At 39.4% G+C, this 27,655-nt stretch overlaps 2 protein-coding genes across 2 annotated transcripts in view; one reads left to right on the top strand and one right to left on the bottom strand.

The window, feature by feature from the left end:
• Window positions 1–902: 902 nt before the first annotated feature.
• Window positions 903–24,641, top strand: thoc2 (THO complex 2; the record flags this gene model as incomplete). The annotated part of the gene is made up of 38 exons (XM_079213937.1): window positions 903–967; window positions 3,039–3,094; window positions 4,021–4,112; window positions 4,338–4,389; window positions 4,531–4,601; window positions 4,915–5,036; window positions 5,143–5,276; window positions 5,603–5,763; window positions 6,066–6,158; window positions 6,430–6,585; window positions 8,131–8,303; window positions 8,502–8,697; window positions 8,957–9,087; window positions 9,908–10,009; window positions 10,939–11,023; window positions 12,636–12,729; window positions 12,857–12,937; window positions 13,057–13,153; window positions 13,249–13,366; window positions 13,482–13,661; window positions 13,920–14,084; window positions 14,533–14,808; window positions 15,015–15,156; window positions 16,007–16,164; window positions 16,315–16,443; window positions 16,552–16,683; window positions 16,807–16,991; window positions 17,588–17,760; window positions 18,068–18,170; window positions 18,369–18,754; window positions 19,096–19,154; window positions 20,651–20,686; window positions 21,693–21,824; window positions 22,098–22,164; window positions 22,251–22,396; window positions 22,606–22,682; window positions 23,636–23,682; window positions 23,774–24,641. 37 exons carry the CDS (start codon window positions 903–905, stop codon window positions 23,661–23,663), a joined length of 4,653 nt encoding a protein of 1,550 aa, XP_079070063.1. The 3' UTR covers window positions 23,664–23,682; window positions 23,774–24,641.
• A 2,456-nt stretch (window positions 24,642–27,097) lies between these two features.
• Window positions 27,098–27,655, bottom strand: part of gria3a (glutamate receptor, ionotropic, AMPA 3a) — a gene marked incomplete at its 5' end in the record, with an annotated part of 59,913 nt that continues 59,355 nt past the window's right edge. The window contains one exon of the mRNA XM_079213938.1: window positions 27,098–27,156. The remainder of the gene's footprint in view (window positions 27,157–27,655) is intronic.

Below are 27,655 nucleotides of genomic sequence, written 5' to 3'. Positions count from 1 at the left end.
ATCATAATTGTATATTATACAATTACAGATGTGTACTATATTGTGATTCTGTGATCATTTTATATTTGCAGTTTCTGTTTGCTTGAAATTTTAGGGAAATGTTAAGTAGAATGTTAACCTACTAATTTCCAAGTATACACATACAGTACATTGTTTTATTCGTCTTTCAATGGATTGCTGTGCTATTTCTTTACCTCTGTGTACTGGCCTGGTTGACAGATTCAGATTTTATGGGAAAGTATGTAGTCATATTGTAGTTAAATACAAATCCCTTATTTCCTCAGATTCTCACTATAGTGTGGTGAAACCGATCATGTAGTCTTGAACATGATCATATACATACTGACTATTCATATTAGACGGGTGAGAAAAATGCATTTTAGAATTGCCAGTAAATGTATCCTATCATTTTGACTCGTTTTTGTTTTACATTGAACTGCTGAAAATGTGCATACATCTGTATGTTTAGACATATTTAAATATGTGTACATTAAATTTGTGTTTTTACTCTGTGTGTCCCATTTCATTATTTGATAGTCGTATAAATGTCTAAGATAGCCCACAAACCGATAAATCCTTTGCGACTGTGTGATACTTCCAAAACTTCCAAATTGGGTGTACAAATGAATGAACACACATAAGTGCAGTGCTGATTTTCTAGTCTGTTTTTAAAGGTAGTATTTTCAATTACAATTTTAAAATAGTTGTTTTAGCCCTTATGTGCTACATCAGGAAATATAAACATGTCCACCTACGGAACACAAAGTTCCGTATTAACAAAGCCCTCGGAGAGAGCCCTCAATGTCCCACCATGCAACAGCGAGCTAGCAGCGAAGCTAACCACCACATTTGACCCTGTGTGTGCCATGACGATTTAGACATCCGGGCTGTGTGTATGGAAGATGGCGACACTTATCCTCCCTGGTGAATGGATCAAAAACTGGGAAAAATCAGGAAAACACGAGTTGTGAGTAGATCTGCATCTGGGTACAGTGTCAGAGGTCACAGTGGTTTATCAGTTAATGGCTGATGTAAGCTAACTAACGGAAAACACGTCGCTAGCGTTGCAATTTAACGCCAAATCTTTTAAATGTGTTCGCTCTAGCTAACCTAGGCATTCACGTTAGCACGCACAAAATAATTTCAAATGGCCTGCAAACATATATTCCTCTATTTGGACAAATAAACGCATTTTTACACAGTTGGAATAGGACGGTCAATAAAAATAGGTTTAATGAAATGCAGCCGTTACCCAGCTAACCGATAAATGTGACGAGTTTGACACCTGCATGCTGCTAGCTTACTCTCCCACCAAGCTAGCGGTAACCTGGTCCTCAGTTTGTAAACACGGGGGCGAGTTAAGCTAGTTAGCACCAAGGTTGCTGCATCGATAAAGCCCTATTTTCTTTATTCAAGTGATTTGTAATGCCAAAATGCAGCTTGTTAGCTAGTTTGCGAACATTATCTTCCAACGGACACTAGACGAGCAGTTAGTGTTAAATGACGTTAATGGTAATGGTTACCGATAATTAAGTGGAGGGAAACGACTGGTCTCCACATAACGTTATAGCAAGTTAGCTAACTCTAGTTGTAACGTTTTATTGTAAAGGTATGGCAGCATGGACACATCATTGAAATTTCATCAGTTTGTTCTCTTCTGAAAAATAAAAAACTATTGGGCGAGGAGGGTAACGTATAGCTCATGCTATAACTAAGCTAACCTATATGTGTGTGTAACCCTTCAGTTAGCTAACAGCCGTTACTTGACTAAGGCAAAGCTAACGTTACATTTAGATACACACTTTAGCGCCCGGTGCTAACCGACGACAGGACAGCGAGCGAGCGTCAACGTCCAATTCACCATTGTGAACGCAACATTAGGCAGCTGCAGCACCCGAAAGCTGGGCCTAACCTATTCATCTATTGTAAGAAAAAAACGGGTCGTGAAGATTTAGACTCTGCTTTTAAAGCGCAGCCAGCACGTCCAGGCGGAGACACAATAGGCTCATCCACAGTAAGTTACTAGGCCTTGCATATCTAAGTAAGGCCTGTCGTGAGATGCACCAACTCAAACTACTCCATTATAGTTGTGCGCATACAACTTTTTTACGGAAATTTGTTTAGGGTGATTACAAAAAATTAGCAACATGTAAAACGTTCCGATAGTGAAAAAGAGTCACATTATTCTCCATCTGCATGTCTCTGGTACAGATCCCCTCCTGTGCACTGATGGTAAAACATATTAAAAACCTGATCTGTGAAGAAATACTCATTTACCATAACGCAGAATAGCTTGATACTTGATCATAGTGTGTCTCTGTTTGGGCCATAGTTAAAGCCCCAATGTCAACAAGCCTTACAGTCTCCCTGTCACTTAAGGATGCCATTCTGTGCATTAACATCACTATGGTGGGCAGCAAGTGAAAGGGCAATTTCCATGTGCTGATAATCAAACTATCACATTGTTTTGAGATAATAACGATTTTCAGTATATACTTTATTTTCTCCACAAGTTGTCTAACATTATTATGGCATTTAGATCTGTATGTGTCTGGTGTATCCATCAGGTGTGCTAGTGAAACAACCAGATTAACCAGAATCAGGGAGGCCGGGGTGTTAAGTACATTCAGTGCTGCACCTTTCTGCTTGAAGAAGTAAACGGGGCCTATCAACTTCACAAGAATATCAACCACACTATGTTTGACCTTAGGGTCCTGACACACCACTGTCAGTTTAGCACTGTTGAACATCTCTGACTGACCATTGCATGTACAGTAGTTCCCACATTGCATCTAGAATTGTTCTTTTTAATAGATGACATTGAGATAGCAAGCGCCAGTTCTTTGAGCCCAGTTGAGCTGACAACTAGGTAGCCTTGATGTTACAAGAATATTGATCTTATGACCAATTTGTCGGGAATTTAATAAACTGTATAAAGCAATGTTAGAGTGACTGTATCCATGTTAAATAGAAGCAGTTTAAGGATTGTCATGTTTGAGTACTCTAACTTACTAGAATTGTGTCTGTTTATTTCATAGTGTACAACTCTGCAAAGAACTCACAGAGAAAACTGATCATGGAAGTGAGATTAGAGGTAAGTTAAGAATTACTGTTCTGTTAGTTTTTTGTTTGTACTTCAATGTGTTTAAACGTCCCTGTTGTACACACAGACACACATCTATTATGGGAATTGCCGTAATTAAAACCAATCACCCACAAGAGAAAAGAAAATATTTTAAATGTAGGCACTAAAGTTAGACCACAATGTGGGAAATATATTGGACAAATTGAAAGAAACCCTTCGTTGTCAGTTTACAGCTGAAATGTTTGTGATAGCAGAGACAAAATTATGTTTGTATGGATGTAGTAATATAACTATCAGCAAGCCTTACATTAGCAGATTATATATGTATATGCTAGTTGTATTTGTTGATAATTGTATTATGTTAATTAGTACATGTATTCATTAAACAGAGTAACGTTCATTTTCATCCACAACATGCTGTTTTTGAGTGTGCCAGAGGCAACGAGAAAGCAATTATCACCATAACTAAACGCATGTAAATCTCCTTAAGACATTATCCCACTCAGTTAAATAAGTATTAAATGCAGTGATGCATGCCACCAAAAGACCTGTTTCCTGTTTTTCTTGGAAATTGTAGTTTCCTTTGACACTGTATGAAAAAGTGTTTGTAAACTATCTTCTTCTTAAAATACTGCCACACAGCAGATCACTTTCAATCAAGCTGCAACTTTCATATATCCCAGTTACACCAGTGTGCTTGCATCAGTGTAATTAGTTGCTAAATGTCAGCATGTTTTTATTGTTACACAACAGTCAGCTTAATTGAGACTGGCAGACTTGCATATAGAAAAGGAGAAAAATGGAAGTATCTAGTCTACTTAAAGCTAACACAGATGAGCCAATTCTGTGTTTTTTCCCCCCCATTTCCAATCGAAGAGTCTTTTCCTGTCAATTCAGTTAATGTTGAACTGTGTCTTTTCTGTTTACTCCTTCAGATATACAGGCAGCCTTATATGAGCTCTGCTGGCAAGTTGTACAGGGGAACCTGAAGTTGGATCTTGTCATCAGCGTCCTTGGGGACATGATGGTAAAAAGGCTTTTTGTTTTTGAGTTAAAACAATAAACGCATAGAGGTCCACATTTAAAGAAACATAGCTTTTATTTCTTGTTCATTACTTGTACTTATTACTTTTTCCCATCATGTTTGGTGTCTGCGCAGAAATTGCAGTACTTTTCTTTTTCTGGCACATGGGTTCAGAATTTCTACATGTCATGTTTGTAAAATTTCCGTTATCTTCTTTTTTTCTGTCAGGAACTCCGAGATGACATGCCATCAATTTTAGCAGATGTGTTCAGTACACTAGGTAATTTATTTTTATTTTTATGTTGAACATTGAGTTATTGTTTCTGATGTGCTGCATTAAAAGTCAAATATAGTAATGGCTTTTAGTCTTAAGCAAACTTGGCTTCGTCATAATGTATTTTTTAAATAATATTTTTCACAGATTTAGAGACTGCTGCACTGGAAGAAAAAATCAAACGTGACCATTACACACAACTGGTGGGATCATGTTTGGTGAGAATACTATTTTTGTAGTAGCATCAAATAATTTTATATAACAGACTTGCACTTACAATATTATACAAAGGCTGCCAAAAGAAAGTTATTTGTATCATCAAAATACAAGCGCTTGTATGACCTAGCATTTTATTTTGTTGTTCTATTGTCCTGAATGTGCAAGAGTGTATTTGGTGTATAACACTTTTTAAACTTTGGATGAGGTTTACACCCCCATTGGTGTCACAGATGAATTAATGATTTTGATACCCAGGTTTCTAATGCATTACGATAAAAAGTTAATTAACTAGTTCAATTTGTTTTATTTCAGTTTTTTGTTCCGGAAGCAATCCTGAAAGAGAGGCTGGATCCAGAAACCCTTGAATCTCTTGGACTTATAAAACAAGCTCATCAGTTCAATCAGAAGATTGTAAAAATCAAGACTAAACTATTGTAAGTAAAGTGCACACTTTAGTAGAAATGATTGGTATATGATAGATATACTGTACATAAATAGAAAATATGAATTTAATTCTTGTAATCTTGTATTTCTTCTTAGTTACAAGCAACAGAAGTTTAACTTGCTAAGGGAGGAGAATGAGGGCTACGCCAAACTAATCACCGAGCTTGGCCAAGACCTCTCGGGCAACATCACCAGCCACGTTGTCCTGGAGAGCATCAAGTCCCTCATAGGTACCTACAAGTCTTCTGGTTGACTGCATTGGATGTGATGTTACTATGTTTTTAGTTACAGTCTTGCGAATAATACATCTACAATCTTGTTGAATGGGGCTTTGAAAGGCCAAGTGTCTGTATATCACAGAAAGTTTGTTCCCATATACTACCTATCAGTCTCTTGACGCCAAGGAATGCAAGTACTCAGAGCTGGAGTTGGCAGAATAGCTTGTTCGCATGAACTGAAGACACGCTTTTCGATCTCTATAGGCATCTTTATCCATGTTTATATAATGACTGTTTCCTGAGGCCTGCTAAGTCCTACCAATTTATTTTGCCTGCAGGATGTTTCAACTTGGACCCTAATCGGGTTTTGGACATAATCTTGGAGGTGTATGAGAGTCGATCTGACCAAGATGAGTTCTTCCTGTCTCTCATCAAGTGCTACATGTGTGAGCCACTCACACTTTGCCACATCCTTGGTTTTAAGTTCAAATTCTACCAGGTGAGAATTACAAACGTGGTTAATCAAAGGTACCTACTAAAAGTGAGCATTTGTCCAATAGTATACGGTGATTATTTATATTTTAAAATGCCTGCTTAGTCATTTTCTATTGTTTGTATGGGCCTTTGACCAAGACCATTGCCACATATGTGAAATTGCAAAAAACACTCTGTCCAAACAACCTAAAATTATAAGTGGCTACTTTGAGCCTTTGGCCCGATTTGGCATTGTGTCTGATGTAGCCCAATCGCGAGAGGGTGTCTAGTTTTGACAATTATTTATTTTATTGTGTCTTTATTCAGGAGCCCAACGAGGAAACCCCCAAGTCACTTTACCACATTGCTGCTGCTCTACTTCACCATAACCTGATTGAGCTGGAAGATATCTACGTACATGTAAGTAAAAGGATCAGCCGAGTCCAGCTACTCATCACATTAGCTAAATGTGATCACCAATCAATTTGGGAGTATGAGTTTTGCAAACCTAAACCTGCGACGCCTTTAGGATGATAAATGTGACAAATCTATTCACTTCATTATAATATCAGACCGTTTGTGTAAAATACATAATTTTTTGTTATTTCACTTACATCAAATCTGAAGCCACAGTAGAACAATTTGTTCCTAGACTGAAAACTTAGCCCTCTCGTTGCTTTTGTAATTCCAGCTTATGCCAGTAGATGCCATCATCATAGAGGAACACAAACGAGACATCTCAGAGGCCAAGCAGATTGCCCGCAAGCTGGTCATGGTTGTCTTGCCCTCAGAGAAAAGTGAAGACAAAGACAAGGAGAAAGAGAAGGAGGAGGAAAAGAATGATAAGGTATCAAATCGTTTGTAAACATAAGCCTGTTTTGGAAGAATGCTGTCTGTCTGGATGAATGTTGAGAGCCAGAGGATTGAGAGTAACATATGACCAAAAGGAGTTTCAGCAGGACTTGAAGAAAACTTTTTAACGCCTGTTTTGCTTCCCCTGAACTCAAGTTAACCTGTAGGGGAACTTAAAAAGTTACCTTTATTGCTTCAACATATTTGACTGAACAATTTAAGTTGTGGGAGGTTAAACATATGGGTAATACAGTACAGTAATCTACTTCAAAATGTAGGACCTCTGAATTGTTCCATTTTACAAAATATATCATGTTGTCACCCTTCAAAACATGACAAAGACATACAGATAGGAATGGTTTTAAAGATCCATCACGTTGGATGGTGACAGCAGCTGTGCTAACTGCCGTATTGAGTGAACTTTGGCATTCTTGATAATACACAGTAGGGCTGCAACAACGAATCGATAAAAATCGATTAGCAAAAGTGTTGGCAACGAATTTCATTATCGATTCGTTGTGTCGCGCGATTATTACGGCAGTCATAAAGTCGCGGAGAAAGAAAGAAAAACGGCGCAGAGCCGCCAGCGTGTCTGAGATTGGAGTGAAAGACTGAGAAACGCTGAGGTTGTGATCTTAGCAAAAATAGAACATCTTGGATGTGACGTGTCGAGTCTTGGCCAACCAGCGTTAAGCGTCTACAGCGGCTTTATTTCCCTCAAACTTGTTGTTAATGGAAGCTAGTCAGCTTGCTAGCTTGCTATCACGTTAGCTAACGTGTTTGGGTTGTGTATTGTCGTTAAAGTTACGTTATGTTCCGTTACAGTTCAGTCTTGCTTGTAAAAAACCGTAACGTGGTGAAACATGCCGTAACCCCCGGTCTGGTTCAGTTCACGCTGTCACTCGTTAACGTTAAATCGGCACACTGGCGGATCTGGCTGCAGGTTGTTTTTTTACTCAAAGTAGACTGAATCAAATCACGTAGTTGGGCTTAGCCAACAACGTCATTTCGTGGTCGTAAGAGGCCCAGAATGAAATAGTTTAAGGAAGAGGACTCTATATGCAGCGCAGCTTGATGCAGAGCTGAGATGAGGTGGAGCTGGGCCTGGAGGTTTCGGTCCAAACAGACATGAGAGGAGCAGTACAGCTTCCCACTGTCCCAGTGTTTCATACATATTGATAAAGCAGGGCATGCTAAAGCAGCCTCTACTCCAAAGAGATCAATTACAGTAAAAAGGCAGATGTAAAGCATACATGTGTATGTTTTTAGTGTTAGTCCATTTTAATCTAATTTGTTTAATTAACAGCTTGGGGATGTTCAAGGAGCAACCTGTTTGTGCTTTCTGAACATGTTTTGCACTGTGAATTTGCACTGTCACTTTTTTTGAACAAAGGGTTGGAAATTAATGTTTTTTTGCTTTTTTATCCGATTCATCGATTAATCGAAAAAATAATCAACCGATTAATCGATTATTAAAATAATCGTTAGTTGCAGCCCTAATACACAGACAATCAATTCCTGCTCTTTTCTCTGCCCACAGCCACCTGACAACCAGAAGCTTGGTCTGTTGGAAGCGCTGCTTAGAATTGGAGACTGGCACCACGCCCAGAGTATTATGGACCAGATGCCGTCCTTCTATGCTTCTTCTCACAAGGCCATTGCGCTGGCACTCTGTCAGCTTGTACATCTGACTGTGGAGCCTCTTTACAGAAGGTGCAGAGCTTCTTTCATGTTTCACATACTGCCCACTATGTGTAGTCGGACCCAAATGCATGCACAAGTAACTCTTATTACAAAGCTAAAACTGACTGTCAATATTTCATTAATAGAAGTTCAGTAAAAATATTAAATGCATAATAACTAAGCCCCAAAAAGGAAATGCAGGCTCTGACAGAAGTCTGTTCCTCACAGGTCTGGCCTCCCAAAAGGGGCAAGAGGATGTGTAATTCATCCACTGAGGAACAAGCGTGCCCCTCGCCCTGCAGAGAGCTTCGAGGACCTACGCAGGGACACATTTAGCATGATTTGCTACCTGGGCCCTCATCTCTCTCACGACCCTATTCTTTTTGCCAAGATTGTGCGTCTGGGCAAGGCCTTCATGAAAGAGGTACAGAACTTTCACCACTACATTACTCCAGCTGCACTTCATCCTCCATCTTTTTTGACTCATATTTGGTGAACTTTGTTTCTCAGTACCTAAGTGATGGCAGATCTGATGTCAAAGACAAAATGGTAGGTATATAACTAATAACTGTCATTTTGACAAAGGAGATCGCTGTAGATTAATATTTGATAGATCTTCCAGTTTATATTTCTGTAGAATATGTTACTGTGAGGACCGTATTAACGTTGTTTGTTGGTTGCAGGAAACACTTTTGAGTTGTTTCCTGAGCATTGCAGACCAGGTGCTACTCCCTTCTCTCTCTCTGATGGAGTGTAATGCTTGCATGTCTGAGGAACTGTGGGGTCTCTTCAAACTCTTTCCCTACCAGCACAGGTGAGATACACACAAACACTAACGTGGCTCTGTTAAATTAAGCTGTTGGAAAGTAAACCCTCGGGCAGTGCTCCAGCATGCTGTTTACTAGCCGGCAAGGAAAGAGTAGCAAGCACAATCGCACTGAGCTCATCAAATCGTGCATGCTTGCATTTCTTCTGCCCCTGAACAATGCCAGAATTTTATTTTTTAGAGTCTTTGTTTTAATACTTTGGCACACTGATGATATGCAATGACACTCCACACCCCTAGAGGTTTTGTTTTACTTTAGTTGTCAGTTTGTCGCAGCTAAAATTAAACATCTTAAATTATACAGAATATAGTAACACTTGTAGATTATTTCACTGCCTGTGTCAACACAGTCAAAGGAAGGCTTTGATATGAAGTTAAGCTGGACAAGTAGTGCAGTTAATTTATGCTCTGCTGTATCTATATTGTACAGACGACTCGTTGCTCTGAATATGTTGATGCATCTTAAGGCTTTTTCAAAATATTCCCTTAACTGTGCTTGCTCAAAATATGACAGGCAGCAATTTACTTGCTTTTATTCAGAATAATCTGTTGAAGAATGGCTCTTTTCACCTCTTTAGTCACACAGATAATCGCAGTTTAACATAATGCTGGACAGGAGTTGGCTACTTTACTATTCAAGAACTGTTTTGAATTGCAAGCTCTGCAACACTTGTTTGGTTTATGTTGTCTGTTTCCTTGACAGTTACTGTGACAAAGTGTGGGTTTTTACAACTGCTATGTTGAAATGTTACTTAATGCTGCATAGCTAAACCTACTGTTTAATTGTGCTTCCCCTATGTTCCCTCAGGTACCGATTATATGGACAGTGGAAGAATGAGACGTATACAGGCCATCCACTGTTGGTCAAAGTCAAAGCTCAAACTGTAGAAAGAGCCAAATACATTATGAAGTAAGTCATTTTGCAGGACCAAGTGTACCCTTACTGTTGAACCATCATGTCTGTAGCTTTAGTTGACTTTTGTCTCCAATGAAAACACCAGGTCAGTACAAGTGTCCTTGTAGTCTATGTGCTTCCCTTTGTGTATGATAGATGATTAGAAAGTGTAGCTATTCATTTCTCCAGCTAATTCAGTCCTGTTCACTTCAGCAGACGTTTCTGCTAAAGAGTGCTTTACTTGGAAATGAAAAAGTAAACCTTGAATTAATGGAGAGCCCTTTCCATTCATTTAAGCTGAGTCTCTAATGCAGTTTTTAAATTGCAAAGTCAATTTATGACACATTTCACGAAATCTTTTGCTTTGGAAATGTACTGCTCTGTATAAATACTCGCTGCATCACACACAACCCTACCATCATCTTTGGTAAGTAGCCTCAGAGGGAGGAACACTTAAGATACTAAACCGTTCAGACGAGAAATGCAGCTGTGAACATACCACATTATCAGCAGAAACTCACTACCATGAGGACATGAAGGACATCTTTTTGTCATCCATCCGCTGCACAGAAGCTTTCACTTAATTGCTGATTCACCCTGCTCAAAGTCATCTTGAGTAATTTGATAAAATGTCCAATACTGTTTGACTGCAAATATCTTGTATTTCTGTTCTTTATGTTTTCCCATGTTCATGAATTACTTTTAAAGCCAAATAGCATAACCTTTGGTAAGACCAATAGTAGTATGCATATAAAGTTTTAAATCTTACAATATTTGATCATTTGATAAAAACGCAGACATGTGTTGATGTTTTTGTTTTGTCCTCTCAAGCTAAGCTTTATTAAATGGACAGTGACAATGTCAGTGTTTGTTTTCAGCACTCTTTGCATCATTGTGTTTTTAATTTGTTGTTTCCCATCTTGTGTTATTTTTCCTTTCCCTAGGCGGTTGACCAAAGAGAATGTGAAACAATCTGGAAGGCAGATTGGCAAGCTGAGCCATAGCAATCCCACTATCCTCTTTGATTATGTAAGTTTATTTCTTTGTTGTGTGTGTGTGTGTGTGTATATATATATATATATATATATATATATATATATATATATATATATATATATATATATATATATATATATATATATATATATATATATATATATATATATATATATACACACGTGTGTGTATATATATGTGTGTGTATATTTTACTTTTAAGTCTCATTTTGAACAATGTCAACAAATAACAAAGACACGTTAATTACAGATTTAATTAGAGGCAATATCTCATTAAATAAGTTAAAATAATTCTACATCATGAGCTCCTTGCTCTCTCCGTATACCAATTATATTTGTCTGGCTCTCCCAATGTAGCGTCCACTCTGGAAATTGCTTACATCTAGTGATCTGCTTTCATACCATGCAATGCAAAAATGTGCATTGTATTCTTGATGCACTGACAAAACTGTTGAAATGTTTTCAACTTGAACAAAGTACCGTGCTGTGACATATCCACACACACTTACTCTGAAAGGAAAAATGTGGCACTTTTTATGTGGATGTCCAATCGGTGTTAATGGTAAATGTACTTCACTGAAGAAATAAATTCCCAGTGTGTGCTATGTTGAATGCTTACATGCATTGCGAGTTTGCTACACAAGCTCTCTTTCAGTCTGATAAATAACAAAATAAATTTAAAATCTCTTTAAATGTCAATGAAGGAAATATTCCTAAACAAAAAATTAAAAAAATCGGAATACACAGACTCAAAGAACATCGACAACAACTGCAGACATTTTCACACTATCCCCAACTTGGATAGATAGAGGTGTGGTCAAAAATCGGCACTTCTTCTCTGCAACCTACCTAGTCAATAATTCCAAACACTGCTTTCTTTTGTAATTGTGTTCAGTCCCCTGGCTTGTGGATTATTAATGCACCGGGTCAGGATTCTTTAATACCTGCACCTCCTGACCAGTTCATCCCTTTTGACAGTAGCTCAGTGGTGCATATAGCCCCAACAAATTGACTGCTGGCTATAAAGTTTACTGTTTCTTCCTCATCCGTGGGCCCTTAACGCAAGCGCATTAGCGTTTCCTTTAACCCCTCCTTCCATCTGCTCGGTTTCGGCTGTTCATTATGCAGAGGGGAAAACTCTGGATTCGGCTGTTAGTGAATTTTACAGCTTTTAGGTCAGACTAATTTGAATAAACTCTATTTTAATGTTCGTACTGGGAAGTTGATTTACATCAACAGAAAACAATCCCATGATTAACAAACGTCTCTTTGCCAATTCATGTCCATGGGGGAACGTCCTTTTTGGCCGTTGGGCCACCCGAACCCAGCCCACAATCTGCCAACTATATGCATTATTGTAGCACAATTGTTAGGGCTGAAGAGGGGAAGAGAAGGTGGACTGTTATACACAATCAATGTGTCTGTACTCGGAACCCTGCTTTCTGCAGTGGGTTGAGCTGCGCATCACTAAAGTGGATATTGAAGTGTGGATGCACATAGACCATAAAGATGACTTCAACAGATTTGTTTGGCCACAGTCGCGATAAAGTGATAGTATCAGGTCAAGTATAATGTATATCCTGTTGGTGATATCTTATCCCCTTCTCTGTCCTGTTGTATATCAGATGCTTTCTCAGATCCAATGGTACGACAACCTTATCGTTCCAGTGGTGGACTCCTTGAAATACCTCACATCCCTCAACTATGATGTCTTGGCCTGTATCCTTCACTATTCAGTCAGTTAATAACATTTGTGTGTGTGAGTGTGTTGTCGGAAGCAGGGAGGTGCGAGTGTTAAGGGGATTATTTTCGGTTTCTATGTTATTCCACTTAACTCTGTCTTCAGATTGCATCATTGAGGCTCTGGCCAATCCCGAGAAGGAGAAGATGAAGCATGACGATACCACCATCTCCTCGTGGCTTCAGAGTATGTGGCTTCATAGTTACATAGTTGCAAAGCAGGAATTCGTTTGCATGCAATAGGAGAGAAACCGTTTGATGTTATAATGAGAATCTGACATACACCTGTTCGTCTTGTCAACCAAGGCCTGGCGAGTCTGTGTGGAGCCGTGTTCAGAAAATACCCAATTGAGTTGGCTGGCCTTCTTCAATATGTCACCAATCAGCTAAAAGCAGGGAAGAGGTGAGTAGCTCCAAATTACAAATAGCAGGATTACTGGTTTGCAGGATCAGCTGAGTCCAAGCACATTGCTTCATTTGCCCCTTTTCTCCCGGCAGTTTTGATCTGTTGATCCTAAAAGAGGTGGTACAGAAAATGGCTGGCATTGAGATCACAGATGAGATGACTTCAGAGCAGTTGGAGGCCATGACCGGAGGCGAGCAACTCAAAGCTGAGGTAAATAGACTCGAATACTGTTATCGTTTGCTGATGCAATCTCCGTATGACTAGGTTGATCAGTGCTGCACCGGAGCTCAAGTCATTGTCATTGTGGATGTACCTTTGTCAACAGGGCGGCTACTTCGGCCAGATCAGAAACACTAAGAAGTCGTCACAGCGTCTGAAGGATGTACTGCTGGACCACGAGTTGGCCTTGCCTCTGTGTTTACTCATGGCCCAGCAACGAAATGGTGTTGTTTTCTTAGAGAGTGGAGAGAAACACCTCAAGCTTGTTGGCCATCTGTATGACCAGGTATGCACCCTCTCTCAATATGTTTATCTAATCTCTTTTTCAGCAGTAAAGTAAAACAATATAATGTCTCTGGATTCACGCGCCAGCACTCTGTGTGCTTGTTCATTCCGATGTTGTTGTTTTTTTTCTGTGGGGAGGGGTGATGGATGATAAATCAGCCATTGGCTTCATCGCTCCAAACTATTGTTATAATATCGGCCTTTTAAAAATCCTAAAAAAAATCTCTTTCTTTGTTTTCTTATGTAATTATTTTTTCAGTGTCATGACACTTTGGTGCAGTTTGGTGGTTTTCTGGCCTCCAACCTTAGCACTGAGGACTACATCAAGCGGGTTCCCTCCATTGACATCCTTTGTAACCAGTTTCACACTCCACATGATGCTGCCTTCTTTCTGTCTCGGCCAATGTATGCCCATCAGATTTTGGTGAGTGTACCACCCTGTGCATCATGTCACATTTCTGTTACTGAGAGAGATCTAGAAAAATTATAGCATTAATCAGGTATATATATATATATATATATATATATATATATATATATATATATATATATATATATATTTTCCCTCCGAAGTTTTGGGTTCATGTTGTTCAACTTTTGACACCTAAAATTTCAACTGACTTCTTTTCAATTGCCTTAAAGCTATTGTAAAATGTTAAAAAAGTATTTAAAGAATCAAAGCCCCATTAAAAACATTTGTCAGATTTTAAAACGGTAATCAGTTTCTATTTGTTTGTGAAAAAATATATCACTAAGTGATTATTATTTATACATCACCTTTTTATGCTATTTTCCTATATGTATGTTATCATTTAACAGTTTTGGTGGATTTGCAGAAAATGTAGCCTTTATTTTATGCTCTCTACACGCAGTCTAAGTACGATGAGTTGAAGAAAGCAGAGAAAGGCAACCGGCAGCAGCAGAAGGTGCACAAGTATGTGGCAGCCTGTGAACTGGTGATGACACCAGTGCATGAGGCAGTGGTGTCACTCCACCCAGCCAGAGTATGGGACGACCTGCGCCCCCAGTTCTACGCTACCTTCTGGTCCCTCACCATGTATGACCTGGCTGTTCCACATTCTGCCTACGAGCGTGAGGTCAACAAGCTCAAGGTCCAGATCAAGGCCATCGAGGAGAATCCAGAGATAGTGAGTAGTTGGTCCACAGTAGTTGTTAAACAGCCTAAAAATACACGGCACTCTTTATTTTGATATTTTATAATAAGTTCATTAATTTTTATAGTGTGGATTAAAATAATTGTCGATCAGCAAGAGTTGACAAATCAGATTTGACTGTCAATTTTTAGTCGGGGACAACCATAATATGTGGTGAACATTATTTCCTTCCAATGTAGCCCTTGAATAAGAAAAAGAAGGAGAAGGAGCGCTGCACTGTCCTGCAAGAAAAACTGCAAGAAGAGGAGAAGAAACAGCTGGAGCACGTCCAAAGGGTTCTACACCGCCTCAAACTGGAGAAAGACAACTGGTTGTTGGCCAGTAAGTATCCTCATTTTCATGCCAGTGACACTATTGCTGCATCTTACTTGTATACAGTCTTCCACAATCTTCCACAATGCTGTGACTTGAGAGAAGAAAACAGTGCATCTATTTGAGAATTATTGATCTTTGAAGTGCATTTATAGACCAAACCAGACGGTTACAATATTGCTCAAAATTTAGGGTCACCTCAAAAGCTGGATTCGTTACAGTCAGAAGCCTGAGAGGACTTGTCTCTATTTGTTTAGTTGTCTTTCAAGCTTTCGGGTTGTAGAACGTCTTTGTAATAGTCTTTGTAATGTTTTTAGTATGAAAGGATTGTTTAATAATGATCGATCTATGGTCACTGCTTCTCTGGACATAAAACTCATTACAATTCAAAAGGTATTTGGGGGGATCATGGTGACATTGTTCTCCCCTGGCATATAACACTGTGGGGCCATTGACTTAACATTTTAATCATTTCATTCTTATTTCTTTAGGGACAAAAGTATTTAAAATCTAAATTATACATTTGGTGTCTGAATTATACTCTTTTTGTCATCACAAAACTATCAATATAACAGATGACTCCTGTTTTGAGCAGTGTGTGTGTATATACATAAGAAAACTGGTTATATTAACAATAACATCTGGTTGGGACACTTTCTCTTTGCTTGCAAAATGCATGAACATTGAGTTTCAGTCCAGACACAACAGGACTTAGTTAGTGTAGAAAAAGGGGAAATCATGACAAAGCTGATCAAGTCGTTTCACTTTCCACAGCATCAATATTTGAAGTAAATCTAATGTCTCAATGTTAGTTTCCTCTGTCTCTGTTACTAATACGACTCTAAATGCTTTCTGACAGAATCCACAAAGAACGAGACCATAACAAAGTTTCTGCAGCTCTGTCTGTTCCCCCGCTGCATCTTCTCGTCCATCGACGCTGTGTACTGTGCACGCTTTGTCGAGCTTGTCCACCAGCAGAAGACACCCAACTTCTGCACCCTCCTGTGCTATGACAGGGTAAGACACTTCTATACATATATGCTCAGACTCGTATACACTTATGAGGATGAAAACTAGTCAAACTAGGCTTCTCAATTGCTTTTTCCTTATGCCACTCATTTTTAAAACACTTTCTTATTCAACACACTACATTGTGTCACTCTGCAGGTGTTCTCTGCCATCATTTACACTGTAGCCAGCTGTACGGAAAACGAGTCTCACCGCTATGGACGCTTCCTCTGCTGCATGCTGGAGACGGTGACCCGTTGGCACAGCGACCGTGCAATCTATGAGAAGGTGTCCATTTCTACCTGTTCTCTTCACCTGTCACTTTGATTTTCTTGTAGCATTTTCTGATGTAGGACGAGCTGGGAATTAATATCTTGTCTTATTGTGTGGTCATAGGAGTGCGTCAATTACCCCGGCTTCCTGACCATCTTCAGAGCCACAGGCTTCGATGGCGGCAACAAAGCAGATCAGCTGGATTATGAGAACTTCAGACATGTGGTGCACAAATGGCATTACATGCTGACTAAAGTGAGCTGCCCTTCTTTATCATTTGTTTCCTTTTTGAAAATGATGCTGAGATAATGTCAGTCAGAGCTCTGTGAAAGGTGTGTATTCATCTAAGATCACGTCCTCCGTCTCTGCTCCATCCAGGCTTCAGTTCACTGCCTGGAGACGGGAGATTACACCCACATCCGGAATATTCTCATCGTGCTCACTAAAATCCTGCCCTGCTACCCCAAAGTCCTGAATCTGGGACAAGCACTGGAGTGTCGTGTCCACAAGATCTGCCTCGAGGAGAAGGACAAGAGGCCAGACCTCTATGCCTTAGCAATGGGGTAATCCATAGCTAATCAGAGAATAGCATTGTGTGCTGTTCAGCTCTCTGAGGAGCACGTAGTTAAGATGTATGATGTGTGTGCTGAAAAAATGGAAACCTGGGGTCCTGGAAAAAAAGAGTAATTTGCGTTATCTAATTTGTTGAATTTATAGATGTTTTATTATAAATATCTGTTCAGACTCATAGGAGTGGCAAATGGTGACTGTAACACAAATATATGATCTTTGTTAGAATTGATGGTGAGACGGTCTGCTGAAGATTCAGATTCCTTATGCTGTATTGAGTTTTTCACGCTACAGCATATTGCAAATCCAGTTGCTCTTGTTTCTCATCTGCTTGATGGCACATTTATGAAAACATTCAGGGACAAATCCTGTTCTTGGTGAAAGTCTGTGCTTAAGTAGATCCGTATAATCGCCACCCATTAGCGTCCATGCTTGTCGTTATTTATAGTATGTAGGGCTTTGTAATTGCAGGGAAATGTTTTGCAGTGCTTAAAAAGCTCTGTGCTTCTGTCACATTTTTCCAATGTGGGACACTTGTTCTTTGGAAGTTTTGTCTCTGCCTTGTGCAAACCCTTTATGCATCTTGCAGTTATTCAGGTCGGTTGAAAGGCCAGAAGGTGCACATGGTCCCAGAGAATGAGTTCCACCACAAGGAGCAGCCAGCGCGTAGTGCCGCCCCTGCCAATCAACAGAACGGCCCCGGCAGCACAGGCAAGCTTGCCACCAGCACAAGCAAGACAGAAGACGGGATGTCCGAGGATGGTGAGCGTTTAGAAAGACGGGCAGCTTTCTGAATGCAGTGCATTGTCATTTTTTTACGTTTTGTAATTAAGGTGCCAGATACAATATTGTTTTGCGTAGATTTTGTTTTCATCTGCAGTGCCATTGCCACTGCTAAAGTATTCTGTCGCTTAAGTTTTTATTTATTGTTATTGTCCATCTGCAATAGTATTTTAGTCGTGAAAATATACATTATATGTGCCATAAACCTAAACATACAATCCTGATATGCATGTCAGTGATATTAATAGATCTGTGCTAATACAGTTCTTGGTTTGTTTTTATGCAGATCGGGTCAAAGATAAATCTCAGGGGACCACAAAGCCAGTGAACAAAGCCAACAGTGCAGCGGCCAAAGTGACCACCAGCAACGGGAACGGTGCTATCAACAGGTAAGTGACTCAAGAGCTGCTATGACGCTAAGTCATCTTAAATAAAGCTTAGACTTACAGGCAAAACCAACTAGAGGTGTAGTTGGACACAATGTTACTGTTCACACTAAGTTTTGATGTTTTTCTATGTATAATATAGTATTATGATCAGCAGGGGGGGGAAATATTTTTGAAAATGCAAAATTCATCCCTTTGCAGCACCAAAGCTGTGAAGGAACGGGACGACAAGGAGAAGAGCGGGAAGGAGAAAAAAGAAAAAAAGGAAAAGACACCAGGCAGCACTCCTGAGACAAAGGCAGAGACCCGTCGGGAGAAGCAGAGAGACGAGAGAGCGGGGAAGGAGGAGCGAGTGGCACGCGAGGGTAAGGAGAAGACCCCCAAGGCAGACAGGGAGAAAGTGAAGGCCGAGGAAAAGAGCAGCAAAGACGACAAGGCCAAAGCCGGCAACGGGGAGCCCATGGAGCCATCCAGGGAGCGCGATGCCATCAAGGAGTCCAAGAGCAAGGAGAAAGGAGACAGGAGTGCAGTGGCTGGGTCCCTAAAGTCACCAGTTCCCAGATTGGAGTCAGCCGAATCTGAGAGGGGTAAGGAACCTTTCTGGTTGTGCATTAGAAATGTTTCTATACATTTTATGAGCAGTGTGGACAACAAAACGATACAATCAACAGTCAGTCACATACACTGTTTTATAAAAGTATTTACACCTTTGGGCTTTGTTGGGTTTTCTTTTTTTCGGTTATTTAATTACATCGGTGTAATTAGGATTAGGCCTGATGCTCAACACATTTCGTATATTAATGGAATAGGAGTTGGCATTTCCCTGTCCCTTGCAACATGTCTAAGTCATGAGTGAATACATGGAAAACCTTTGTGACGACTGAATGTGCAGCCCAATTAAACACAAATTCCACGCTTGTCTTTACAGATCACAAAAGACGAAAGCTCGACTGTCACTCTTCTCCGTCCCACTCCTCGTCTGTTAAGGTTAGTATGGCTTGAGGAAGGCTGTGCCAGTTTCTTCTCTATCTGCTGGAGCGTTCCCTGCCGTTGCACAATCCAGCAGCCCTGAAGATCACCAAGGAGCGTTGTCGTACATGCAGGCATGGCATCTGGAAATCCCAACCAAATCCATGGGAGTTGGAAAGCATTCCATGGACTTCAGCATTAATATTTTGCAGAATTGGGAGAAAACCCGTCAAAGACTTAGTCAAGAGAATATTGTGTATATTGAGTATTTTCATATTGAAATATCTATCTATTTTCATATAAATGAAAGCAGTCAGTGTGCCTTGTGAAGAAGGAGATTTTTTTTTTTTTTTAGCATTTCTATATTCCTTGTGGATTTTTTGCTTTTTGAGAATAATATCCAACCTGAAGTAAAACGGCTTGCCCTTCTCCAATGGCAACTTTTATTTTATTTTTACTCCGAGAGCAGTTTTTTACTACTTGAAATGGTGTCCAAGATTTTTTTCCCCATTTTTGCGAGCTGAGAAGATATCCTGCTTAAAGTGATGTCAAGTGTTTTACGTCCCTCCTCAACGTGCCCGGATCCAGCAGAGAGTCACATGGTGTCCAGCAAACCACTCTGCCGTAGGAGCGCCTATCTGCTACAGGAGCGCCCGTCTGCGGCAGCTGAGTCATCGCCCCCCCCCCCCCCTTCTATCTCCGTTTGTTAAAACGGGCTGCATGCCGACTTCACGTCACACGATGCTATCCAGTCAGTCCCGCCGGCCCCTGCAGCGGTATCCTCACAACTACCAGCCATCAGCTTCAACAGTCGCACTACCTCCTGGCAAACTGAGATCAACGGAGAAAATGAATGTTGCAGTTTCTAATCAGCCAAAAATGCCGAGGGAATTAAGCCTGCCCCTACAAAGCGAGAGTGAGGGAAAGCATGGGCGAATCCTGAATCGTCTGGAGCGTTGCCCAAACCACTGGAAGCTTGTGATAGGTCTTAATTTTACCCTTCCACCAGAGAAATAGGCTCCCTGTGTCTAATCCATTCCTGAACTGTAAGTGACAGCAACAGTTACCTATGTAGGAATGCAGTCACGCACATAAGAATTAAGTGATTTGTCTTACACACACACAGGCACACGCATACACATTATTTACCACACTTGCACTTTAAATTGAATAAATACAAGTTGTAGGACTTTTATATTATGGTGCCTGATATTGCAGATATGTCTGTAGTAATATGACATTTCATATATGCTCAGGGTTTTATACTTTAAGTATTGACATTCCAGATGTTGAGCTTATGAACTCTCCTTTATGTAATAACTTTGTCAAAGCCTTAGTCCTTGAAGGTCAGAGGTCGAGGGAGAAGTATGCTGTTGGACCGGCCAGCCCCAACTCCTCCCCCCCCCCCCCCCCCCCTCCCCTCCCCTTCTTCCAACTCTCTACTGCTGTCTGACAACCTCCTTCCAACCCCCACCCCCTCCCAGCTCATCTGTCATCTCCATTCATCCCTACAGGACAATAGCAACGAACCCAAGGAGTCCACATCCAAGGTTTGAACTGACTCTGCTACTCGTACCTTCTCTCAGATTGTCTGTTTTCTTTGTTCCGGGGTCAAAAATGTGTACAGCTGCAAATAATCCATTTTAGATGTCTTTCATTTTCTCAATCTTCTCACATGTTGTCATAAGGACAGTAGTAGTGGATGGATGGTCACCATTACCAATTTGCTGGAGCTAAAAGCCAAAGCAATGAGTTAAAGGAGGCAAAAGGCCTTGGTACAACTGAGAAGGACTGCAGTTGGGTGATGATTGCTGTGGCTCCTTCACTTAAAGCAACCTCTTCCATATTACACATTTAGTTTTATAAAATCAATCAAATGACAGAGTAGCTTAACTTTAATGTCATTGTTTTGGCATCCTTTACAGATGATTTAGACCCAAATTGAAATATACAGAAGGTGTTTGTTAAATGCCAAACCATTGTGGGTGTCTTTAGTTTAGGATGTGTTTATAACAACATTGAATCACATTTCTTGTAAGTTGTTTATTTTACACGAGATAAATAAGTCAACTAACTGACCTAAATTAACTACAAATAGAAAAAAAGCAGTAATTCTATCCATGCATGTGGATTTGTTTGTATCAACTCTGCACATCTGTACCCGACACTTCTTTCTGTTGATCAGTGTTGTAAGACAAACATGAGGTCGTAGAGGATGCTCTGAAAACAGTTGGGGTAAAAACTTACAACATGAATTTAATGTCTCATGTGTGTCACTGAATGCTCTGTTTTCAGTCACTGAACCTTTTCAGTGGACCGAGGACCGTATTTATTTTGGTTGAAGTGTGTTGTGACATTTGTTAAATCATATTAGTTTGGAGACGAGGACCTGCAGCCAGTGTTAAAGTTCATGCTTTAATAGACCTGAATACAGCTTTATTTTGGCTGAGTTAGTTTTTTGTTGAAGCTTTGTCAGCTTGATCAATACTGGTGTCAAAACTCAACTTTAAAATATTGTATTTGTCTTGTTCGGTTCATACATAATTGACTTTACAGCACCACGCCAACTACAATTCAGTTACCCGGTCCAAGAGCAGAGAGAGGGAGATGGAGAAGAAAGATTCAGACAACACACAAGGCCGATCCAAAGAGAAGAAGGAAGAAAAGGATCGGAAAGAGAGGAAAAGAGTCAGTATATAACGAGACCACTACATTTTGTGAAGGTTTTTTTTTTCTGGAAGATGTGAAGTTTATGTTTTTAATTTATTTTTTTAAACTCCTTCACACATCTCTTGTTCTAAAGTTAGCCAGTGTTCATATTAGTTGGACTTCAATAATAATATACGTTTAATATTTCCATGTGCGCTCTAACAACTGTCAGTTAGCAAATGAAATTCTAATGGTCAGGATTTGTTGTTGCCACCATTTGAAATGCTGCTTGTCATGTTGTTTCTCTTTTAGGACCATCTTCTCAATGAGCTTGAGGCGAGCCAAGAGTCCAAACGTAGAAAGGATGAGAATGGAATGAGTATGTTTGTTCTTGACAAATCTGAAAAAGCAGTTCACCCAGCCAGTACAGCGTAAACAAGAACAAACTCTGTTTTCTCTTCTCAGATTCCTCCAAAAACAGTAAGAGCACCAGTCCTTCCTGTGACTCCCCGCTTTCAGCTGAGAAAGAGAAGATCAAGAGATCCAAATCTTCCAGTAAAGAGAAGGCAGAGTCGGTGAAACCTGAGCGGACATCCTCTGGAGGCAAAAAGGTCAGCTCCGCTTGTCACACTCGGTCCTCATCTGTTTGTTGAGAACATGATCTTTAACTCGTATTGTCCCTTGAAACTTTAGTTGAAATGTGTCTTTTCATTGTTTGAATAATGGATTTAGACTTAAATGAATGCTAAATATTCCTGCAGCTTTATTTGCATTACTACTGATCTGTTTTCAATTCATATTTTGTGTTGCTGTGCAACAGGAGTCCAGACATGACAAAGAGAAATCTGAAAAGAAGGAGAAGAGGGACAGCAGCGGAGGAAAAGAAGAGAAAAAGCAATATCCTTAAACGTAGAGTGGCACGTAAATCGTAATTCTGGGTGAGTTGTACTGCTTAGTGTGAATATTTAAAGGTATCTGGTCTTTCTCAATTGTATTTTTTTACTTCATTGCTTCAGCATTTTGGGTTACCTGCTTTGCTTGAGCCCACATTTGTAGTCATCACTGATACAAGTTTTATATATACATTTGCACTAAATTTGTTTTCCACTTGTTTCCATTATGAGAGAATTATCTCCACGTTTATCTACTGTGTATCACTGAACGTACTCGGTAACTGCACAAGATTGCAGCAGATGCTATTCACATAATGCGGCCCCGCCCATTTTTGTTCTTCCGGTTTAGTAGTACGGTTGTACACCATGAATGGTGTCGGAACATTGAGCAGCTACACTGTAGCCATTGGGTGATTTTTACAGGATCACATCCATCTATCTCCACTATGCTGCACTATGAAGGGCTACAAAAGTACCAAAGCACATCTGTACACGGGCCAGTACAAAAGCATATGTCGACAGTCATCACTAATTACTCTCACTGCTAGAAGGGTAGACAAAAATAGATTAAACCAACCTGTGAACCAACCATGAATGCAGCTCACTCTGATACGACGTTCCGAACTAATCAGATCATTTGCTCTTTTAACTTGGATCTGATTTCAATTGGACGTTTCAAAGAGCCATCGTGTCGCAAATGCTGTTTGTTGCTCACTCACTTTACGGCAGGCAGCTACTGGCACTCCTCACAAGTATTTATTTAGTTTTTCCTCATTTTCTGAAACTGAAAAAAGACTGATCATATGCCAGTGTTGGATCACGCCCCGAGATTACCACAGACTATGACATGTAGCAGCCTGGCTTGTCTCTTCTATGACAAAAACTGATTTATTTTGAAAATCACTAATTCCATTTGTCAGCATTCAGTCTTTGATTAATTTCCCTTAACAATGATACTCATAAATCCTCTGACAAGCACAGATAATGTGCACTAATCAGTGAAGGTAAGACACATTCTACTTCTTTGTAAACATCGGTCAATACAACATCAATGTGGTATATCATGGATTTTCTCTCCTCCTCTCTGATCCACAGCAGAACTGGAGAAGCTGTATTTTTTATCTGCGAGACATCTGCAACTCCATCTCTGTGCTATGTCGTTAAGTCGTATTCTCATTTCTGCCTGTGTAGTTTTGCTGTAAACGCCCTTCCAAGTGTTGTTAGCTGTAGTTATCTCAACCTCCTTTTTTTTTCTTTTTTTTTTTCACATGTCCCTATACAGTAAACCAGCTGAAATGTCTTTGGTTCTTTTTGATTATTCGGTATGGGCACAATGTGCTGCTCTATTCACAATGTCATTATTCTGATTAGGAAACAGGTTACTGTATGAAATGATCTCCTGGTAACACCTGGTCATGGATTCCATAACCTCATGGTTGGAAAAAAAGTGTATTTTTTTGTATGTTGTCAGGCTTTGCTTTTTGCTCGTTTTATTGCCGTTAACATGCTTTCCATGCTCACTTACCTCATATCCTTTCGAGATACTTAGATACTTTTATTTATTTATCTCCACCTTTTTAATCCGCGTAAGACAGTAGATGAAAGTGAGTTAAGTGATACAAAGGACCAGTTTGTATATTGTGTACAATAATAAAGAGGTTAACATGAAAGTCACGTCATGTTATTTCTTTTCTTTTTGATGTCCCACACAGTCCTTTTGTGATTTTGTGTTAATCAGGTTTTTACATAATTTATAAAAATGCAAGTTCAACCCTGATTCAAATGTAGAATTGTAAAGAATAATCTGACAAAAAAATCTGACACTCTGTACTCCAAATACAACTGTTTCGAAATGACTTTTGGAGATTTTATCTGCTGTACTCAATGAGTGTAAGCTTCTTTTTTTTTTTTTTTTTAAACAAAACATCCAATAAATGATAGTTTTCCTAGTGTGTCACTTTGATATTGTCTCTTCCTTTTCTTTCCTTCTGACTTTCTTTATCTACAAAAAGCTGATTATCCACGAAGTATAGTTACTTTGTGTTACCACTTTATTCCCCCAACATAGCGCACAGAAACCTCCATGCTTATGTGCACATTATTTCTTCTTTGATTCATTATTCTCGGCTCCTACAACAAATCCGGCATGTTAGTTACTTCTCTCTGCCAATAACTCCCTCAAAAAAAAAAACGGCGACCTGGCCGGCCGCTGCATGATCATCCCTTTGACAATCTGCTAAAAGGTTGTAAAGCCAACACCGGTGGATACAGATTGTTCGGGTCACATGTTGTAGTGTTGTTTCCAGACAAACAAACAAAAAGTGATATTTTTCAAACCCCAATTTATTTGTGGATTATGTAGTGATATGACTTGACTTTAAAAATCAAATCTGAAATATACAAAGTTTTGACATGCAAAATAGTAGACATCATTCTACTGTCATCTTATGTATAACATTACTGTGTTATTTTAGTCCTGGTGGTTCTTGTATGAATCATTGTGATGACCAATAAGAGACGTCCAGAAAAGTGAATTAAACCTAAAGGGTCATCTGCTATTTCCTGTATGTTTTTGAGCTGCTGTAAGTGTATATATATATACACTTATATATATTTATATATATATATATATATATATATATATATATATATATATATATATAATCTCTAAGTTTCCTAATAAACCTCCAGCTGTGTGGGGCCCTTTTAGTTTCAGGGCCCAAGTTGCTTATCCCCCTGTGCTCTTCACTACATCGCCTACATCATGTGAGCCTGGGCAGAGGATGTAAACGGGCTTCCACACTAACATAACTCCAGATGTGTTTGTCTAGAGAAAAGTCCTGTCTGTGGAAGTCATATTAAACAGTGTAGTAAGCCATGTATGGCTTGCAACACAAAAAACCCAATGTGATTGTTAAATTACTTTCTTCATTGACAGTTTATGTATTTTTTGATATATGTACAAATGATGAAAAGGGCAAAAGATTAATATAAACCTGCTTTTATTAAGGAAATGTAATAAAATCCTTTGTACATGACCTCCTCAGAGGTTCATTGTGTCCACACATGCAACTCTCATGGTTGAGGTACTGTTACAAATGAACTGGGGAAAAAAACAAAAACAAACTGGATCAAATGCCATTATGGGCTTTAAACTAAACCAGGGTCCATTTTGAGTTGCAGTTAGGTCAAACTATCACCAAATGCACATGCACTTTATCTGGGGAGAAAAGGATGGGATACTAAAGTCTGATATATTAAACAAATGTAGGCGTACATGGTTTGTAGCTTTTGTAGGATTTTTGTCCTTCCGTTTATAAAAAGTTCACTTGTACAAACAGACACACGTTTCATTTGTAGCTCTCTCCTCAATGTACAGTTCACCTTCTGCATAATGCATAGACACAGAAAGCTTATCACGACCAAAGAAGCTAGGTGTGTTATCATTTACCAAAAAATGTTGAGATTCACAGCTGCAGATACTGCATTTACATGAGAACGGCTTCTACGTGTGTACAAAGTGTAAACCATAAGCTCAGTTAAACCATTTGAATATGTTGTCACATAAAAAGGGGTCCCTCGCATTGTCTCTAAATGATTTATAATGCTTTTGATTTCAACAATATGGCACTAAGTGATTAAAAGCGGACCTCATTTTAATAAAAAATGGTCTTGTTTCCAAATAGTGGCAGTTGAAACAAATGAAGTCTCACATGGTTGATTTAAAAGAAGCATCAAAGTGAATACAGTCAGTTGTATATAATGTCCAACAGGCTTTGAAAAGAAAAAAAAGAAAAAACCCACCACCGAAGCAGTTTCAGATGACTAGTATTATTGATGTTTTCTGAGTTAAAACGGGGGTAAAATGTTGTCACTTTAATTGATGCTTTACCCTATTGATCGAAGCTTGTCCTAAATATTATGAAACTGAAAATAGTCTTATAGTAAAACAAGAAAAATAACTTTACTTCACTAAATATAACATTTATCCAACTTAAGATTTCACCACAGAAATATGCCTGTAAAGTATTCAAATGACTTAATAAGTACTACAGGATGTTTTGATTGCAAATCATGGCTTTTTTCTTCTTCTTCAACATAGAAAACAACTGAAATTACAACAGTTCATCTAATTGTCATTTGAAGCACTGTTTTGCCCTATAGTTCCACAGATTTTTTTGTTTTTATAATTTTTCAAGTGGATTCAATTTAGATTGCATTGCCATGACGCCGAAATGCTCCATAAGGCACTACAAGAGGCAAATCTTATGTTTCCAGAAGCAAAAGTCCTGTTGCAACATTGCCCTCTGTTAGTGTGATGGGCCTCACAACCCGAATGAGCACTTGTTGACTTGTAGGCTTGTGTCCAAGCTGATGACAAAGAAGGCCGCTGCCTCCAGGATGCCAGCCTCGGGGTGTCGGGGTCACACGGAGTGGCTCAATCCAGACGCACCAGTGGGAATCAACATGTTTCACCTCTGCAGAAAAGATGAGCAAAAGGATGGGGAGCAAATGAAAACGCTGCCACTACACTGTTGATCATGTTTGGCTCAACTCAACTCAAAAACACAAGTTCAACTACTGCCTTCGAAAGGTGTTGAGTAATCAATTCAAAGTTACCAGCAGGATGAATAGAAAAGCTGCACTTTTCAATTAGATTGACACACTGAGTTTGACACTAACCTTCATCACGTTCACGTTGTTTTCATTATTATGAAAAGAAACGACAATGACTTAACATGTAATGAAAAGAAACAGCCAGTGTCCATTATGGGTTTTTTCTTCAAATTGCAAAACAGTGGGATCTCCAGAGAGGCAGACAAGGCATGCTGGGAAGTCTGCTCATATGCTGGTCAAGTTAAGTGACCCCTTTCAAATGAATAGACTCAAGGTTTAAAGTCTCATGATAAAAGATTAGTATATTTAACACGATTTACTGCAGATATTGGACTAAGGTACAATGTTCAAACTGACACA

The sequence above is a fragment of the Taurulus bubalis genome (assembly GCF_910589615.1).
Source record: "Taurulus bubalis genome assembly, chromosome: 2".
NCBI lineage: Eukaryota > Metazoa > Chordata > Actinopteri > Perciformes > Cottidae > Taurulus > Taurulus bubalis.
This window is presented reverse-complemented; position numbering and strand designations above follow the sequence as displayed.